General features: G+C 37.1%; 1 protein-coding gene across 1 annotated transcript; it reads left to right on the top strand.

Annotated features, from left to right (window-relative positions):
• Positions 1-9,680: 9,680 nt before the first annotated feature.
• LOC148976831 (sterile alpha motif domain-containing protein 3-like) lies at positions 9,681-10,613 on the top strand. Its single transcript, XM_089118495.1, has one exon. It carries the CDS (start codon positions 9,703-9,705, stop codon positions 10,561-10,563), a length of 861 nt encoding a protein of 286 aa, XP_088974621.1. The 5' UTR covers positions 9,681-9,702; the 3' UTR covers positions 10,564-10,613.
• The last annotated feature ends 9,237 nt before the right edge of the window (positions 10,614-19,850 follow it).

Here is a 19,850-nt window from a genome sequence, read left to right as displayed (position 1 = left end):
TGTGGTGATTGGGCTACTCTGCTCTGATTGGATGGCACAGTCTGTTGTGATTGGGCTACTCTGCTCTGATTGGATGGCACAGTCTGTGGTGATTGGGATACTCTGCTCTGATTGGATGGCACAGTCTGTTGTGATTGAGCTACTCTGCTCTGATTGGATGGCACAGTCTGTGGTGATTGGGCTACTCTGCTCTGATTGGATGGCACAGTCTGTTGTGATTGGGATACTCTGTTCTAATTGGATTGCACTGTCTGTGGTGATTGGGTGACTCTGCTCTGATTGGATAGCACAGTCTGTGGTGATTGGACTACTCTGCTCTGATTTGATGGCACAGTCTGTAGTGATTGGGCAACTGCTTGAAGTGAATGTCAGAAAGAAACACCTAAATCTCAATTTCATCTGCAAAAGCTTCCTCAGAACTTAAAACACAGATATATGAAAAGTAATAATGTTTTACAGTTTTTACAAAATGTCAAGCTATAGAGTCTTCATCCTTTGGAACTGGAAGTGTATGCAAAGTAGATTTCACAGTGTCTTGACAGGTTTTTTGGCAGCCTTTTTACATTCACAAATTGATATTGCACACTACATGAGAAGTAATATTTGAAAAAGCATAATAGAGGCACTTCAAATTTGGTATGTCCAACTGAGTAGTAGTATCTGCAACACCCCTGCCATCATCTTCATCTGACTGTTTATGTCTCCTGCTGGTATTGGCTTCTTCTTTGGGCTTTACAGCCAGGCATTAATACAGGGGGTTAAAGGGATAGTTCACCCAAAAATTAAAATTCTGTCATTATTTACTCACTCTCGTTAATTTTGTTTTTCCTATTCATTTTTACAAACAGATGGACACGTTGAAATAATGGTCTGTGGTAAATTACTAAATGCCATATACAATTACCGGTCAAATGAATGTTTTTAATGTTTTTGGAAGAAGTCTCTGGAGTAATGATGGTGAAAATTCTGCTTTACCATCACAGGAATAAATTACATTTGAAAATATGAAAACAGATACTTTATAACAATATTTCAATGTTTCATATTAAACAGACTTTAAAAACTCTAAGACTCTAAGCGTACATCATGTTGAAAATAATCTGTAATATTACCTGAAGGGCAAAGTTATTTGCCCCCAGATCACTGTAGAATTTGATTTCGGTTTATGTTGCCGCATTAATATCTAGGCTGTCATTTGTCTTCATGAAGGATGTCCACTGTCTGTTGAAGTATTCATTAAGGTTCTTATCTTTCAACTGATATAAACTGAACTGCCACCTGTCTATAGTTTTATTGATTCTTGTGTTTTTAAGAGTGAAGGTAACCGGTTCATGATCAGAGATGAGAACTGGGTGAAATGTAATACATGAAAGAAATATCTGACATAACAGTTTATTGATAGAATAAAATCAATAAAGAAGTGTGATTGATGGGTAGTAGAAAATTAATTATCCAGCAGCGATTCTCCAATTCTTTACCCGTAAAAGTCTGTCATGTATTATTATCTCAACCTATGACCAATAGCTAAAAATTGCACACACACAAAAAAAAAAAAAAAAATTGCTAATGGAGGTGTAATTAATATTCTGCTTGTCTGTCAGGCAATGTATTTCTAAGACCTGTTTGAAAAGTGCATAGAAATGACACATCATATTTAAAATATTTTTGCCTATATCATTTAAGCATTTTTTTTCCATAATGATAGCTTATTTAAATTCATTTCTAGCATGGAAAAACTTTTGATTATTATTTATTACTATTTATGTTTACTAAGTAAAAAAAAGAAAAGAAATTTAAAGTCAACATGAAATCAAAATAGACAATTAATTTTTTTTCAATAGAATTTTGCAGTATTTATTATAAATGATTTATTCATGTAGATCATTGCATTTCTATGTTTTTTACTGTCATTGCATCACAATTCATGTGCCCTTATAATCTTTAATCAAAACAACTTCCAGTGTCATATTGGCTGCGTCTGAAATCGCATACTCTCGAGAAGGTACTAAATTTGAACAAGTATTTACTTCACGACCACTAAAAAGGTACTATATAATATGAAAGTGTGTAGTATGAATATAATCTGGCCATACTACATTCACCATACTGTCATTATCATGTGACCAGCGTCAGTTGTGTCGCTTTACTGTCATTCACAAATCCCAAATGGCCTCATGGGATTGTAAAGTGTCAGATTCTCACCGGCAATAGTAGTTCATCCAGGTACTTTTTGCGTACACTTTTGACTAATGACTACTGTGAATTACTTCTTTTGTCACATACTGTTTTTCACCCACTATATAGTAGGGAAGAATGCAATTTCGGATGCAGCCCCACTTCTCTGATGACATGTTTTTTAAAGAGAGGGCGGGTCACATATCAGCTCCCCGCATACTGCAATCTCACCTCTGCTAAGTTTGAGCAAAAACTGTCCTCTAGAAACTGGTCTAAGACAAGAGTGCTTTAGCAGTAAAAGCAGCTCAATCTCATCCGCTATAAACCAGGTGGGACAGAGCGAAGGCAAACGCGTTCTCAATAATCTATGACTCTGTCTCTGCCCTCAGGGTTAATCCATCACTCACAGGGAGGTTAATGAAAGATGGCACATCATGGAAGTCCGTCATAATGTGGATGGCTGATCAGGGTGGCAAGGACACTGGCAGGCTGGGATATTTTTGAAGACAGGCCACATCCTGGCTGACTCATCGTTTTCCCAGCGAATCCTAAGACATAGAAACCCTTTACGCTGTGAGGCCATCTGCTTGGCCGTGTAGCCGAAAAGAGTGGGTGCAGACGCCCACCGGAGTGACCTTACGGAGCAACGCGGGCAGATGGATCTCAGGGGAGGCATACTGAGACCGGCGTACCATCAGATTGCTGTGGTAAATTCATTTGCAGAGGCTTGTCATTGCCTGCTGTCACAATTGACCTTTGTGTTTTTCACTCATAAGGTCAAAACAAATCTTCAGTTTCAGATGTAATGCCATCAGTTTTTGTCCCTTGATAGTCAGCATGAAAAGGAAGTTGTCTTAGTCTTTTCTCCCTCCTTGTGTATAATCGAGTGTATGGGCTCTATGCACGGCGGTATTTCCGGTGAAGGATTAAGGATGCTCGATAACTTCCGCCGATCGTAGAGTCCAATGCAATACCGAGAATTTATATTGAATTTTATACTCCGTGGTTATAATAAAGAAACGTTAAAAACAAAACAAAAAAAACAGATAAAAACAAAAAAAACAGATAAAACAGACACCCCTTGTTGTGTTTATGCTTCTTTTTAAAATTATATTAAATAAACATAACTATATATAAAATTACATCTAAACGTATACGTTTCGTTTCAAAGACGGGAGGACAGTAAATTTTGAAGACTCTGCCATAATCCCGTTTTCCTCGGTTCTCCTCCGCTTAAATCTCCACAACCGGAAATGGACGAGCATCCTTGCGTCAAATGCGGAACTTATGCGTGCTTAGCCCATTGGGTTTGAATTTATTTTGTCCATTCGGAAGAGTAAGCGTCCCCTATCTTGATGGTTTGCTGTTGCTGCGATCTCATGTTAGTGACAGATTATGTTTTTTTTTTTTTTTAAATATATAGTTTAATAAATAGCCATGTCAGCGACACCCCGGCTATATTCATGGCGGGAAATAGATTTAAGAGGAATGATTGAAAAAGGTTTTTAAACTTTATCTTAGATTAAAATTCTAAAACTAGATCTGGACTTCATTTAAAATCTTTTCATTAGAGTAATCTAAAAAATTGAGAACTCTGAGAGGTTGATTATAAATTATTCATTTGTGCACAATATCATCCATTTTAATCTCATGGTGACTTTAAACAACTTGTTTTTAACCTCTTGATTTTTAAAGAAAATCTCTCTCTTTTATTTTCCTATTTATTGACTCTATTTTATGGTCTTAAATTTTATTTTATTTTTTAAATAGCCTTTGGATATTCATAAGCAATTAAGGTTTTAAAATGTGCTTTTTGAAACAACATAACTAACATAAATTAAAATATATATTTAAAAAAAAACTAATCTAAAAAAACTGCCCTTATTTATGATTATGAAAGATATGCAAAGTTCATGCTGGGATTCATAAATAAACGTAGCCATGAACCGAAAAAACAAAACAAAAACATGAACAAATAGCATATATTAGCATACATTAATTATGAGTGTGTCTCATAATATACATACACATTACAGAGGCATTAGGCCTACTAGCCTTTTTATTACTCGAGTTAAGTGATGGTATCAGATGGAAGAACATGATGAACGTGATGAAAGTTTGGCCATTAACTTACCTGCAGCAGATGCACGTATTATCGCTGATAGGGCACTTTTGCATGTTGTTTCTGTTGAAGTAGCCTAGCCAAACGTCCTTTTTTTGTTAGGCCAATCTGTTTTCTAAAGTGCCACACGTTTGAAACGAGAAATCAAACCATTCAGTGCGCTGTGCGTGAGTGAGCTCATTACGATTCTAAATCGCGAACCGATTCAGAACATTTGAACCCACTGTCTTGCCTAACGAAAAAGAACCGACTCAAAAGAGTCATTCATCCGATGTTGTTAGAGTCGGTCAGAATACTGTCTTTAAAGTCTTTACCCTTGTCATTTGTCGTTGTCAAATGATAGAACTTTTTGCAAGCTTTTTGCACGGATGATTCATGAATGGGCTATATGCACGCATAAGTTCCGCATTTGACGTACACTGTAAAATGTAACTGATGATCTTACTAATAACATTAAGTGAATGAAACTTATTTTGAATAAGTTTGTTGACCTTACTAAGTTTTATAAAGTAAGGACAATTTTTTAGCATGGTAAGTTATAAAACTCAATAGATTAAATTACACTCTACTTAAAATAATAAGTATCTTGAACATTTTCGAGTGGTCATGCGCAGTTCTACCAGTAGGTGGAGCCGATTTGGAAACGTAATACCATTATTTCGGACGAGGAAAGCACATGGAAAGGTGAGTCAATGCTTTTTTGTCTAATTTTAATGTCTGAATTGCTTAATGTACATAATTGATCGTGTAATAAATAAATAGATTAAACAAACTAACGTTACACATGAACATTGGATGTGTTATTTTAGTCTAATTCTTGGATTGTGTTGGATTGTGCAAATCATTTGCAAATCGCCTGCCTATTCGTTAGGTCAATGCTTTCAATCGAGGAACCACTTTATGTTTTCTTGTGAGTATAATGCAGACTGAGAAAAGAATAGCAACGCTATAATGAATATATTTTAGCTGTTGGATTACTTCAAATTAGGGTGTGGGGTTTATTTCTCCACGATCTGTTTTGAAGAAATATAGTGTCGTGCTACATCGAAAATCATTTGCAGTTCTGCGCCACAGTCTCAACATCGGATATATTTAATTTAGTAGGCTACTGTAAGATTACAACTCGACGGCATTTACATCAGATGTTAACACACAGGAGTTACACTCTGCAATTCACACACTTTAATGATTTGCATGTGCTTTAAAGCCTTGCCGGTTAAACATTTAATTTGCGTGCTGTTCTGAAATGGGTGCATGTCATTTTCTGAACCACTTAACAGCGCCTGATTACTAAACTTTATATTTGGCGTCTTATCGCACTAATACTGTGAAATATACACAGTGTTTTCACATGAACACAGATGGTTATGTCTAAAGTAATAGTGAACTTCATTTAATCGGATGCGTTTATGTATTTTAGAAGCGTGCAGGTCTTTAAGCGACAGCAGTCTTAATAATGAACGGCATATGCGCCTTTTTCTTAAAGGGACAGTTCACTCAAAAATTAAAATGTGTCATCATTAACTAACTTTCATTTTGTTCCAAACCTGTATTAATTTCCTTCTTGTGCTGACTACAAAAAAAGGATATTTTGAAAAATGCGGGTAACCAAACAGTTAATGATCCCATTGACTTACATAGTAGGATGATATGGAAGTCAATGGGGACCATTAGCTGTTTGGTTACCCACATTCTTCAAAATTACTTTTAATTTTCAACAGAAGAGTACATGATGATACAATTGCCCCACAATTGTTTTTGGGAGAACTATTCTTTTAATGTTAATTAATCAAAAGACTCAGAAAATCACTCACTCCTCTTGACTTATACCTTGGCTTTAATAATAATAAAAAATTATTTATGTATACTATCAAGCAAATGAATAGGGTTTTATTTCATTTGTATATTATGTTGTGTATATGTAATGTGTATCTTTGTTCCATTTTTTTTATTAACCACGATAAAATAATGACTAAACTTTTTTATTATCATTCATTTTGGCCTACAATGTGTGATTCTATTTTGTTTTTAGTTTTTTTTCTTGAAAATATGGAAATTTATTTGTCTATAATGCAAAATAGTAAAACCAACATGAAAAGTTGTGAATTGTGATATCATATTTTGACATATCGCCCACTTTAAATGTTAGAACACTATATTGATTTATAAATGAAAATAAAAAGCCGTATATTAAAAAAAGTTTGTATGTTAATTTTAATATTTTAATATTTTCTTCATTTGCAGAACTTGCTTTGTGAGATGAGACATGCAATGGAAATGTAAGTACTGTTTTTTTTCCTGTGAAAAGAGAGCTCTCCTATTGAAGCATTATCGCATAAAACATGGAAGCTACACCAGAACTACACCATTTCCATGTCTTCACGCAGACTGTTTGTGTTCATTTAAGTCATTTAATGCGTTGAAGATTCATTTAACAAGAAGTCATCCCCAACATATTGATGCAGAACAAACAAGTGGATCTAAAGAATCTCCAATAATATTTCACTGTCTACTCTGTGAATTTAAGGAACCTTGTACAGAATCTGAGTTTTTCACCCACTTGCGTCAGCATTTAAAAAAGAATGAAAAGGTTCAGTGCCCATATAATGACTGCAATTTTGAGAGCAGAATTTATTCTACATTTAATGCTCACAAATGTAAAGAACACCAATCAAGCAGTCAGAGGAAGTTGAAAGGAAGCATTGCAGTTGAAATTCAAAATGTAACTGCAGAAATACCACAAGATGTTACTCAAAATGCATCTTACCATGAGTCAATGGATTCTACTGAATTCGACGAAGATGAAAATGAAAAAGAGGACCAGACTCAAAATCTGGATCTTTTGCAGAATCAACTGGAACGTAATTTGGGCTTGCTCTTTCTTAAGATGCAAACCATTCTGCATATCTCTGATGCAGCAGTACAGGAAGTAATTCAACAAATGAATCAGATATCTCTTCTATCAAAGCCCCTTTTGCGAAATGCCATACAGCAGATTCTAGATCAACATGGAGTCCGTGATAATGATTCTGTTTTGAGAGACATCATGAAAGCTGTCACAGAGAATAATTTGATCTTGAAAATGACTGATTCTGGTGAGTCTCTCTCTACAATCAGTAAAAGAGCATCTTATTTTCAAAAAGAGTTTCCAATAGTTGTGCCAACAGAATATAAACTTGGGAAAGACTCACTATCATTTACTTATGTGCCAATTCTGAACATGCTGCAGGTGCTTTTAAACAGAACTGATGTCTTTGAGAAAGTTCTTTCTCCTTTTAACAATGCAAATGGGATCAACTCCTACAAAGACAGCACTAACTATCGTGAGAATGATTTTTTGATGGCAGGGAAATTTAGGATTTTGCTTACCCTGTACACTGATGAATTTGAGATTGCCAATCCTCTTGGCACTTCAAAAAAGAAGCACAAGATGTTCAGTGTCTATTGGGTTCTTGCTAATCTTCCATCTAAACACCGGTCATCTCTTCAGGCAATTCAGCTGGCACTTTTATGCAAGGCTAGTGCTGTAAAACAATATGGCTATGAGAAAGTCCTTCACCCTCTTGTACAAGACCTCAAAACTCTGGAGAAACATGGTGTCTTTTTGGAGCAGTTAGGGGAATGTGTTAAGGGAACTGTTCTCAATGTATCTGCTGACAATCTTGGTGCTCATTCCTTGGCAGGATTTCAAGAGAGTTTTATTGTGGAACACCCCTGCCGCTTTTGCATGGTGAAAAAGAGTGAAATACAGCAGAAAGACGTACTGTCAGGAGGATTTGAACCCAGGACAAAGCAGAATCATGACAGGCAAGTTGAAGAAGTTTTAAAAGACCCAAATTTGGCAAAACAGTATGGTGTAAAAGGCCAGTGTGTTTTAAATGAGCTTGACCATTTTCACTCTGTCAGTGGCTTTCCACCCGACATCATGCATGATCTCTTGGAGGGTGTCATACCCATTGAAATGTCACTGTGCCTCAACGATTTAATCAACAAAAAGTACATCACCCTTGAGTATGTGAACAGAAGAATCAAACAATTTCCATACAAATTCATAGACAAGACCGATCGACCTCAGATCATTCCAACTACATTTGCCTCAAGAGGCACGATTGGGGGCAATGCCCATGAAAACTGGGCACTTGTAAGACTTCTTCCACTAATGATTGGCTTTGACATACCAGAAAATGATGCAACATGGGAGATTTTAATGCTTTTGAAAGACATTCTAGAACTGGTGACATCCTTCAGATTTACGGATGATACTATTGATTTTCTTCAGGCTAAAATTTCAGAGCACAGAGGTTTGCTTTTAAAAGTATTTCCTCAATTCATGTTGCGTCCTAAACATCACTACATTGAGCATTATCCACAACTAATAAGGACATACGGGCCACTTAGAGATGTCTGGACCATGCGATTTGAAGGAAAGCATAAATTCTTCAAACAAATCATTCGTGACACAAAAAATTTCAAAAATGTCACACAAACTCTGGCAGTCCGACATCAGAGAATGATAGCATACCACATGGACTCGTCGTCCTTTTTTAAACCTTCAGTCCAGATGGACAAAGTGACATCTACACTGACTTCATCTTTTCCTGAGAGTGTACAGAACGTGCTTCAGCAGAATTTTGCTACCCAAAGCACTGTCTTTGTCGCATCTAATGTGTGCATTGATGGGATCAACTACAGTCCTGATATGGTTCTGTCTGCTGGTGCAAGTTCATGTCTGCCTGATTTTAGACAAATTGTAAAAATTGTCATTATCAACACTGACATTTTGTTTGTATGCAAACAACAGACAGCGTGGTACATTGAGCATTTACGGTCCTATGAACTATGCAGCCATGTATCAGAAATGAAAGTCACTAAGCTGTTGGATTTGAATGACCCTTTTCCACTGGCACCATACAAAAATCAGGGCAGGACATTTGTTACACCGAAACATTTTATCTTTTGCTAAATGGAACATTTAAAGGGATATTCCACCAACAAAAAAATAATGTTATTTACTCACCCTCATGTTATTTCAACCCTACGTGACTTTCTTTTGCTGAACACAAAAGTTATTTTGAACAATGCTTGTTACCAAACAGTTTCAGTGCTCTAATGACTTCCATGGCAACCTGAACGTGTTTGGTTTCCAACGTTCTTCAAAATATAATTTTTTATGTTCAGCAAAAGAAAGTCATACAGGGTTAAAACAACACGAGGTTGAGTAAATAACTGAATTTCCATTTTTATCCCTTTATTATTCAGAACTCAATTGTAAAATTAATTGATTTTTTTCAATGTTAGGTTCACTGGACACAATGGAGACAAGAACTATGCTTAGAGTGATAGTGAATGAAAATGACATACGGAAAATCACGCTGCATAGGAAACCACAAACTTTGGACACATTGATGCAAGAACTTGAAGAGAAGTTAGGTCTTCCATACAAGTTTTCTCTTCAGTATGAAGATGCTGATTTCAACAATGCACTAATCAACCTCACAGACATTGCAGATTTACCCGAGAGAGCCACTTTAAAGGTGGTCTCTCTTGTACCATCTCCTTCACCAAGTACAGCGGACACGGACATTATATCTTTGTCTTCTGAAGAAGGGTCATCTCATGTACGCCAGGCTCAGTGGCCAGAGACATTTGAAATCCCCAATTTTCCCGTTGATATTGAGTTCAGATTGCGCCAAGGAAACCTTCTGTACATGAGAGACCAGACATATATGCAAGTTCCCAGGGACATGAAGCACGAAATTCTTGAAAAACTTGCTGAGTGTATGTACAGCTTCAAAGCATATCCCTGTGATGACGAATTTAATGATGTTGCATCTTCACTAGTCAGAAAACATCCATGCCTCACTGAACCAGGTTCCTCCACTGGATGGAACGGATGGAAGAACAGCCTCAAATTTAAAATGGGAAATTACAGAACGAAGCTACGACGAGCTGGATGCATAGATGTTAACGTAGGGAAAAGGGGAAGCCAAGATCCTTTGAGAAGTGTTAAAAGGCCTAAACGCTTTGAAATCAATTTTCTTCCCAATTATCCTGCTGGTGAGGATGACTGCAGCATGGAAACTAAACGCTTACAACTTGTGGAGGAAATGAAGAAATGTCATCCAAGTTCAACCCTGATATCACAGCACATGGATTCCACTTTTTCCTTGAGAAGAAAAGAGGTTGTTGAGATCGAGCCTCCAGTAAAAGAGACTCTTCAAAGATGGCCATCACTCTTCACAGAAAGTCAAGTAAGTGACAATTAAAATACACCACCGAAAAATAAAGATGTCTCTTCATTTACTTACCCTCATGCCGTTCCAGATGTATATGACTTTCTTCAGATAAAAATTATTATAAAAAGTCTATCTTGGAGTATGAAAGAATGTGAAAGCTCTTAAAAGCACATACTATACAGTGATCATGACATTAATCCATATGAACTCTCTTTTTCTAAATATATACATTTATGTTGATCTGAAGAATAGAGGTACATTTGGGATACTACGAGAGTGAGTAAATAATGGAATTTTCAAGTATCCCTGTTACACAGTAACCAAAAGCCTAATAGATATAAAATCGTTCTTTTTCCTTTTACAGATCAATGCAGAGTTTATTCGCATCACAAGCAAAAATCTCAAGCAAGAATTTTTCACAGCACTTGATCAACATACAGCTCGATTTCTGGAAATTTTTGAATCCAAGAAAGGGGCAGTTGGGAAAAAACTTTCTGAATTTCTTAAGCAAATTAAGTCTGTGGTAAGCTTGTCTATGTTTATTTGTTAAACTAAATTCTGTAACTGTTATTTAATAAAATTTAATTCTATGTTATAAAACTTTTTTTCAGAGCAGTTATCACTTCATTTTAATGTAGTTTATTCCAACTAATTTTAAATTTAATTTGGTTTTCCAGGGCACTGACATCACTGCTAATCGTACAGCAGTTCTTCGTGGACTTCCCCTCATTTTTGGAGAAGACACCTCAGACTTTTTCCAAACAATAGTGGCAAGTACCATTCTCTGTTTATTTCACTCTAAACTAATCCCCCACATAGATAGCCATTCAATTATGCTTCATTCAACTATCCTAGAAACAGACCAGAAACAAACTCTTCAAACCTAATTGTACATTTTCTTGTGTGTTTATTCTTCCATCATTGTACTGTGCATTGTTTTCTGATGTCTTATTTTAACACAAAACTTTAATGTTAACTGTTAGTTTAGTTGTATGTAGAACAGAAAGTGATGGTCCTTATTCTTTAAAGGGATAGTTCAATTTGAAATTAATTTTTGATATGTTTTAGCTTACCTCAAGGGCACCCAAGCTGTAGGTGTCTTTGTTTCCACAGTATTTTCAATTTTTTATATTTTTAGGTCAAACCGTTCTTGTCTATCAGTCATATAATGCAGGTCTATGGTCACCACCTCAAAGACCATGCACAGAGAAGTCCAGATTAAACATGACTTAATGACTTGTAATGTAAGTACACAGTGATGGCCTAAGACATGAAACAAGCGGTTTGTGTGAGAAAACGGACAGTATTATCTTTTTTACCTCTTGTAATAACAGTCACGTCCAACTGATCTGAAGGCACAGCCGCTTAGGTCTGCGCATGCGCCGGAAGTGATCTCTCTCGTGTGTATGTCACTCATTGTTTACACTGAGATTTCGGAAGTTTTACCTTTCACTGTGAAGATCTCTAAATATTCCACCTGCGCCTGTGCCTTCAGATCAGTTGGACGTGGCTGTGATTACAAGAGGTAAAAACGATATAAATACTGTTCGTTTTCTCACACAAACCGCTCGTTTCGTGTCTTAGGCCATCAGTGTGTACTTACATTTACGAGTCATTAAATCATGTTTAATTTGGACTTCTCTGTGCATGCTCTTTGAGGTGGTGACCATAGACCTCCATTATATGACAGATAGACAAGAACGGTTTGACCTAAAAATATCAAAATTGAAAATAATGTGGAAGCAAAGACACCTACATCTTGGGTGCCCTTGAGGTAAGCTAAAACATCAAAAATTAATTTCAAAGTGAACTATCACTTTAAATTACATGTACATTTGTGACATTTCCTATTTGTAATGTAACCAGAATTTTAATATTTCTGTTCTTTTTTTATTAGGACTGTGATTACGACACACCCCAGATTTCCATTGGGATTATAACTGTGTTGCCTGAAGAAAACCAGGATTCTTCACAAGCGCTGCATTTAGAGGCTTCACACACAGCAATTGTCCTAGAAGGGGCCATTGTTATGGATGAACTTCAAAACCTGCCAGATGCCATGTGCCTACTTTTTGGGCTGATATATGCGCTCAATTTGGAGTACCCTCTACAGCTCAAGAACACCTTTGATTTTATTCAGAGAGTGTTTCTTTCTCTGGGACACAAATCCCTAAAGCCTAAACTACAGTCACTTAAAAACATGCTGCTCATGTAAGTAAATGTTTCAGATTGAAAATTCGGTCCTAATTTACACTCCCTCATCTTGTTTCAAACCCTAGAAGGGTCTTGTCTTAAAACAAATCAAAAGAAATCTTAATAAGTTAGGGTTATCTGAACTTTCAATAGAGGGATATAAAACACTTAACTGGTTAATTTTAAAGATTTGTATTTGTTTTTCAAAAACTAACCAAACTTACAGGTTTGTTATGAGATGTGGGAGAGTAAATTATGACATGTTTCAGTTTAGTGACTTCACTATCCCTTTAAGTTTGTGATTGCACAAAATGTCTAAAATAGACAAAACATTTCTAAATTGTCACTTTTCAACCTTGGTTTAAAAATGTTTTCCTTGTTTTATGTTTTGTTAAATGCTTTTGCTTAAAGGATTAGTTCACTTTTGAAAAAACTTTTGCTGATAATTTACTCACCCCCATGTCATCCAAGATGTCCATGTCTTTCTTTCTTCAGTCGAAAAGAAATTAAGGTTTTTGATGAAAACATTCCAGGATTTTTCTCCATATAATGGACTTCAATGGGAACCAGACGGTCCAAGGTCCAAAAGACAGTTAATAACAGTTTCAGATGCAGCTTCAAATGTCTTTAAACGACACCAGACGATGAATAAGGGTCTTATCGTGCGAAACGATCGGTTATTTCAAAGCTTATTCCAAAAATGTAACTTTTCTAAGAACAAATGCTAGCCTTGCTCTATTCTGTGAGGCGCGTTTGTAACGTCACGTAATACGTAATTACGTTCAAAAGGTCACAGGTGACGTAGCCAGAAGTACAGAATCAATATCGTACTTCCGGCTACGTCGCCCGTGACCTTTTGAACGTAATTACGTATTACGTGACGTTACAAACGCGCATCACAGAATAGAGCAAGGCTAGCATTTGTTCTTAGAAAAGTTACATTTTTGGAATAAGCTTTGAAATAACCGATCGTTTCGCATGATAAGACCCTTATTCATCGTCTGGTGTCGTTTAAAGACATTTGTAGCTGCATCTGAAACTGTTATTAACTGTCTTTTGGACCTTGGACCGTCTGGTTCCCATTGAAGTCCATTATATGGAGAAAAATCCTGAAATGTTTTCATCAAAAACCTTAATTTCTTTTCGACTGAGGAAAGAAAGACATGGACATCTTGGATGACATGGGGGTGAGTAAATTATCAGCAAAAGTTTTTTCAAAAGTGAACTAATCCTTTAACATATTTTTATACTTCAACTTTTTTGATTTAAAGTGTCAATTTTCCCATATTACTCTAATGTTGATGGTTATAAAAGGTCAACTGTTCTGTTCATTTCAGGTCAAATATTGTCAAATTCATTCATAAGTTATATTATTTTTTTTTGTTGATTTTTGTTGTTGTTGTTTAGTTGCACTTGCACTGCACATTTGAGTTGTTTTAGGGTTAATAAGAAGAACAATGTGTTTTTGTGATTGAAATAGTTCCATTAACAAAAAAAAAAAAGTTTCATATTTAGGGGTGTCTGAATGACATTGTTTAGTACACTGTAGTGCATAAAGACAATTGTTGAGAAATAAATAATGTTTTACCTGAGTTCAGTTTTGTCTTTTTGTCTTTACTTAATTTGTTTAGTTCAGCTTACTTCAAAATTTTAAGGCAATCGGTTTCCTAATTTTTTCCTAGTAATGTGAACTCTAATAAGAAGTTAACACAACCAATGATTTTGAGTCAACTTTACTTAAGTAGACTTGATTAACAAGTTGCCTATACAAATGCTATTAAGTTGCGCCAACTAAAAAATAATACAATACTTTACTTGGAAAATTTAAGGCAATCGGTTTCCTCACTTTTTCTAAGTAAAGTCAACTTGTTACATTTTACAGTGTAAGGATGCTCGTCCATTTCCGGTTGTGTAGATTAAAGCGGAGGAAAACCGGAGAAAACGGGATTATGGCAGAGTCTTCAATATTTACTGTCCTCCCGTCTTTGAAACGAAACGTACATACGTTTAAATGTAATTTTATATATAGTTATGTTTATTTAATATAATTTTAAAAAGAAGCATAAACACAACGAGGGGTGTCTGTTTTATCTGTTTTTGTACGTTTCATTAGTATAACCATGGAGTATAAAATTCAATATAAATTCTCGGTATTGCATTGGACTCTATGATCGGCGGAAGTTATCGAGCATCCTTAATCCTTCACCGGAAATAACGCCGTGCATAGAGCCCATTGAGAACCGATTCAGACCGTTTTGTTAACCCACTTGACCAATTTCTGGAAAAGAACCGACTCAAAAGAATGATTTGTCCGATGAAAAATGTGAACGTGATGACAATGAAAATCTTCACTGGATAAAATGTTGATGGCAATTGATTTGGTAAATATGTGTTGTGAATAGCCATCAGATGGATCCTTCCCTAGCCCAGAATGAGGGAAATTCACAAATTACACAATAGCTACTTTCAGCTTACCAAAATATGTAAAAAATGACCAAGGCGAACACATTTAGACAGTATGTGAACTCTTTCAGACTTAAAAAAAATCTGTCACAGATTGATCAGACCTGAATTAATGGAGTGATACATTCACAAATTAGGCACCGCTGCTGTTGGTTGTAAACTATAAACATAAAATAATACAGGCATAATTGATGAAATATTGTGGGGGTCAGGTCATTACATTTTTTTCTCCAGACTTTTTATTTTTATTTTAACACATTTTTAATAATTTTGGCTTGGGCAATCCTAGTCCCTATCTTTTTACACTTTGCCCTGAAAAGGCTAAGATGGATCTGCTGGTGTCCACCCAGAACCACCACAACAGATTGATACTTTATCCTCCTGGATCTAACGGTCTTGTTTATCACTCTATCGCTCGTCTTTAAGTTTCATCTCCAGCTTTAAAGATTCCCCAGCTATGCCCTTGGATTCTTCCATTATCTGAAATTCGACCAAATGCTGGAGTCGTGCATTATGCATCATGTACATAATAGAGCAATTGTAGTAGCAAACATAATACTGGTGTTACTGGCATCTGAATCATTCATAAGGAGAGATTGAGCTGAAGTTTCCATGTACCACCACCCGTATTTAGGTTTACATATTTGCTTTTCTGTTCCTCTTTTTTCAAGAGTCAGTGGAAACCGTTGATTGAACAGCTTCTCACCAACAGTTCTTGTTTTATTAGCATACTTCTTTCAACCCTGACAGCATCCAGGCCCCTTGCTGTCTGTTTGTGTCTCTCTTGGCCAAGCAGCTTATGGTGTCTCCAGCTACAAGCGGTTGATTAATCATGGTGGTTTAGCATTTCAATATCTCCTGCTGAGAAAGCAGAAAAGTTGTGAAGAAAGGAGGAGACGGCAGTGTTTCCATGCTGGATTGTTTTGCATGCTTCACTGCAGCTCTGCAAGAGGCGTGCAAGACCTCAAACTGGTTTGGAAGTCCAATTTCCAGACCTCATGTTCCCTTCTCTGAACCAGGTGAGCAACTTCAGACCACTCTCAAGACCCTTTCATTGCATGTATCCATAAAATAGATTTCAGTTGTCTCTATCATTATAAACGATTTGTTCCCGTGAGCTCACAAAACACTAAAGCCCCTTTCACACAGCACGTTGATCCCGGGAAATTGCCGGGAAATTGCCAGAATGCCTTCTGTGTGAATGCAAACACGACCCGGGATTGATACCGGCATCGATGCCGGGTTGGGGACCTAGTAACATTGCCAGAATCAGTCCCGGAATGTGAGCTGTGTGAACAAAAGCCAGGAGCAATGCCGTAAAGGGTGTGTTTTAGTGATGACGCTCGTGCCATCGCACGACTCTGTTGCTCTTAGAAGAAAGTTTGTGTTCGTCATCAACAAAGAAAGGACGAACAAATGTCTGCAAACTGGAACGAAGCAGAAACCAGGAGCTCCTCACTATCCGCGCTGAAGCGGAGATTGTTCACCAGCTTTGTGGAACGGTATGCGCGTGTACATGTTTTCAACGTGTGCGTTACACGTCTCATCCCGATGTCATGTGTCTTTCCAGGATCTTTACGGGTTGTGTGTGAACGCACTCACAGATCCCGGCGAATCACTGGCAGTGTGAAAGAACCAAAATCAAACAATCCCGGGACAAATGCCGGGTCCGTGTATTTTCCGGAATCTCTGTGTGAAAGGGGCTTATGTGACATCAGTGGGTTAGTTAGAATATTTGAAGCATCGAAAATACATTTTGGTTCAAAAATAACAAAAACTACGACTTTATTCAGGACTGTATTGTCTTCCAGTTCTGTTGTCAATCCGCGTTCACGAGTCTGCAGTGATGCTGATGATGTAAGAAGGGACAAAAAACTTTTGATGTAAGAAGGGAAAAAAGACTCTTGCAAGTCTTCCTCTATGTCAAAATCCTTAGACATGTTCGCAAAGATTACTTTATTTACAGCGTGTGTCTCCCTCAGACTGTAAACGAAGCTCGGGCACACCAGATACACGTCAGCCGCGTCTTACGTCACCAGAGTCACTGAACGCGGATTGACAACAGAACCGGAAGACAATACAATGCTGAATAAAGTCGTAGTTTTTGTTATTTTTGAACCAAAATATATGCTTCAAAACATTCTAGCTAACCCACTGATGTCACATGGACTACTTTGATGAAGTCTTTATTTCCTTTCTGGACAAGGACAGTTTACCGTACATACATTTTCAATGGAGGGACCGAAAACTCTCGGACTAAAACTAAAATATCTTAAACTGTGTTCCGAAGATGAATGGAGGTCTTACAGGCTTGGAACGACATGAGGGAGAGTCATTAATGACACCTTTTTCATTTTGGGGTGAACTAACCCTTTAAGAGTTGATTCTTTTTAAGACAGAGGGTCAGAAGGAGTCACTTTGAAGGACATATTCAGTAAGGAATCCCCTTCTTTTTATTCAGCTTGACTACTACTTTATTCAACTGATTTCTTTTACATTAACACAGTGTGTCCAATTTCTCAAAATATCAAAACAACAGAATAATTTTTCCATAATGTAATTTTCCATTCACACTGAATTTTCAGCTTAGGCTAAACACCCTTGCGGCGGCCATAGGATACTTCACTGAAAGATACACCACCAGGGAACCAAACAGGATTTTCCACATGGGAACTAAAAGAGATTATTTTAGCATCTAGCTTATTCAGCATTCTGAAAATCGTTTTTTTAACCCTTAACTGCATAGAGGCGATCAATACGATAGGCCTTCGTTTAAAGTAGGCATGAAATGGAAGTTGCTTGCGATAGTCTTTCCTTCCCCATTGTGACCGTCACAGGAACTTATACTTTAAAGATTAAAGATGTCTTTTTTTTTAAATGATGAGATGCATAGATAAATAACTTATAAGGAGAATAGAAAGGAGATGATATCTCATCTGTGTCCGTTTCACACACATAAAAAATGACACTGTCCTAGGATTTCGGCAAAGCATGCGTCTTGAGGCTGTCAACAACAAAGCTGAACAAGACAGCTAAATGACCCAAAAGGTTGGAGGGTAGCACACTAGATACATCCCAGCCAAGTTTGCTCAGTAATGTGAGGAGCTGACTGCTAGTACGCCAGTTCAGGAATGGGCAGAGCTGACGGTGTATAAAAGTCGGCCAACTTTTTGGGACTGAGCAATCAAAGAACAACAAAAGTGAAGCTTGGAAGAAAAAAAGGGGCCTTAGGGATGAAGTAAGCAGAAGCAAGTTGTGAAAAGAGAATGGAGGACAAAGATAAAGAAATCACAAAGTCAGAGAAGTGGAAGTTATGGGATGAAAAGAATCAGAGTTGTGAGCAGAAATGATAGGCTGACAAACTATAAAAGAGCATAAGACCTTGAAAATATTTATTGGGATTTTTAAGGCGTGCAAGTCTGGAGGTCTACACCTGCATGATAAGGAACTTGGAACTTTACATGGAAAAAAAGGTTTGGCATAAACACAGCTTTGATAAAATAGCTCACTCCTGTTATTGAGAGAACCTGTTCATGCTTTAAAGTCGTTGCTTTGGTCTCCTGCTCCATCTTGTGGCTCAAATGGTGCACCTTTCAAATGCTCACTGTGAACTGATCCACATAGTCTGCAGAAAATGCCAAATAATTTATTTTATTTTAAAATATATATTTATAGGATATTCTAATATATACCCCAATGAGCTAAAACATTATGACCACCTGTCTAATATGCTGTTGGTCCTCTGCGTGCTTATAAAACTGAAGGTGTCCTGTGTTGTATCTGTCAGCAAGACATTAGTAGTAAATCCTTCAAGTCCCGTGGGTTGTGAGGTGGAGTACCATGGATCGAACTTAATCCCACAGATGGAGGCTTGGTCAACACCTTGAACTCTACATCATGTTCCTCAAACCATTCCTGAACAACGTGAACAGTGTGTCAGGTGTATTATCCTGCTGAAACAGGACACTTCCACCAGGGAAAACCCGTCTGCAACAATGTTTAGGTAGGTGGCACTTGACAAATTCATGTATACATCCACATGAATGGCTGGCTGGACTCAGGGTGATCACACTTCAGACACATTCAGTTCTGAAGCTCATGTTATAGATGGCGAACAGGGGTCAACATAGGCACTACGTGTGAACGCTACGCTACGTGTGAATCACTGTTTTGTGACACATTCCTCCCATAACCATCATTAAAATTGTGTGTGACTTGTTCCACTGTAGACCTTCTGTTGGCTCGGACCAGACGGGATAGCATTCATTACCCTCATGCATCGCTGAGCCTTTGACACCAAACACCCTGTTGCCGGTTTGTGGTTTGTCCCTCCTCAGACCCCTGTTGGTAAATTCTCACCAATTCTGACTGGGATCAACCCACAAGCCTTGCCGTTTCATAGACACTCTGACCCAATAGTCTTGCCATAACAATTTGGCGCTTGTCAAAAACGACCTTTATTGCTGCCCATTTCTCCTGCATCCAACACATTGATTAAAAGAACTGATTGTTTGCTTACCATCTAATCTATGTGGCCTTGTTAGAGATGATCATATTTGCATATTTATATAATTTATAGAAATTCCACACATAACTGTTACACAATAGGGGCAATTAGAGACTAATAGCTTATCTAAATGCCACTATACTAGTGTGAAAAT

This window comes from Pimephales promelas, chromosome 13 (genome assembly GCF_988280905.1).
Source record: "Pimephales promelas chromosome 13, fPimPro1.hap1.1, whole genome shotgun sequence".
Classification (NCBI taxonomy): Eukaryota; Metazoa; Chordata; class Actinopteri; order Cypriniformes; family Leuciscidae; genus Pimephales; species Pimephales promelas.
The sequence above is the reverse complement of the archived record's forward strand: the minus strand, read 5'-3'. Positions and strand labels throughout refer to the sequence as shown.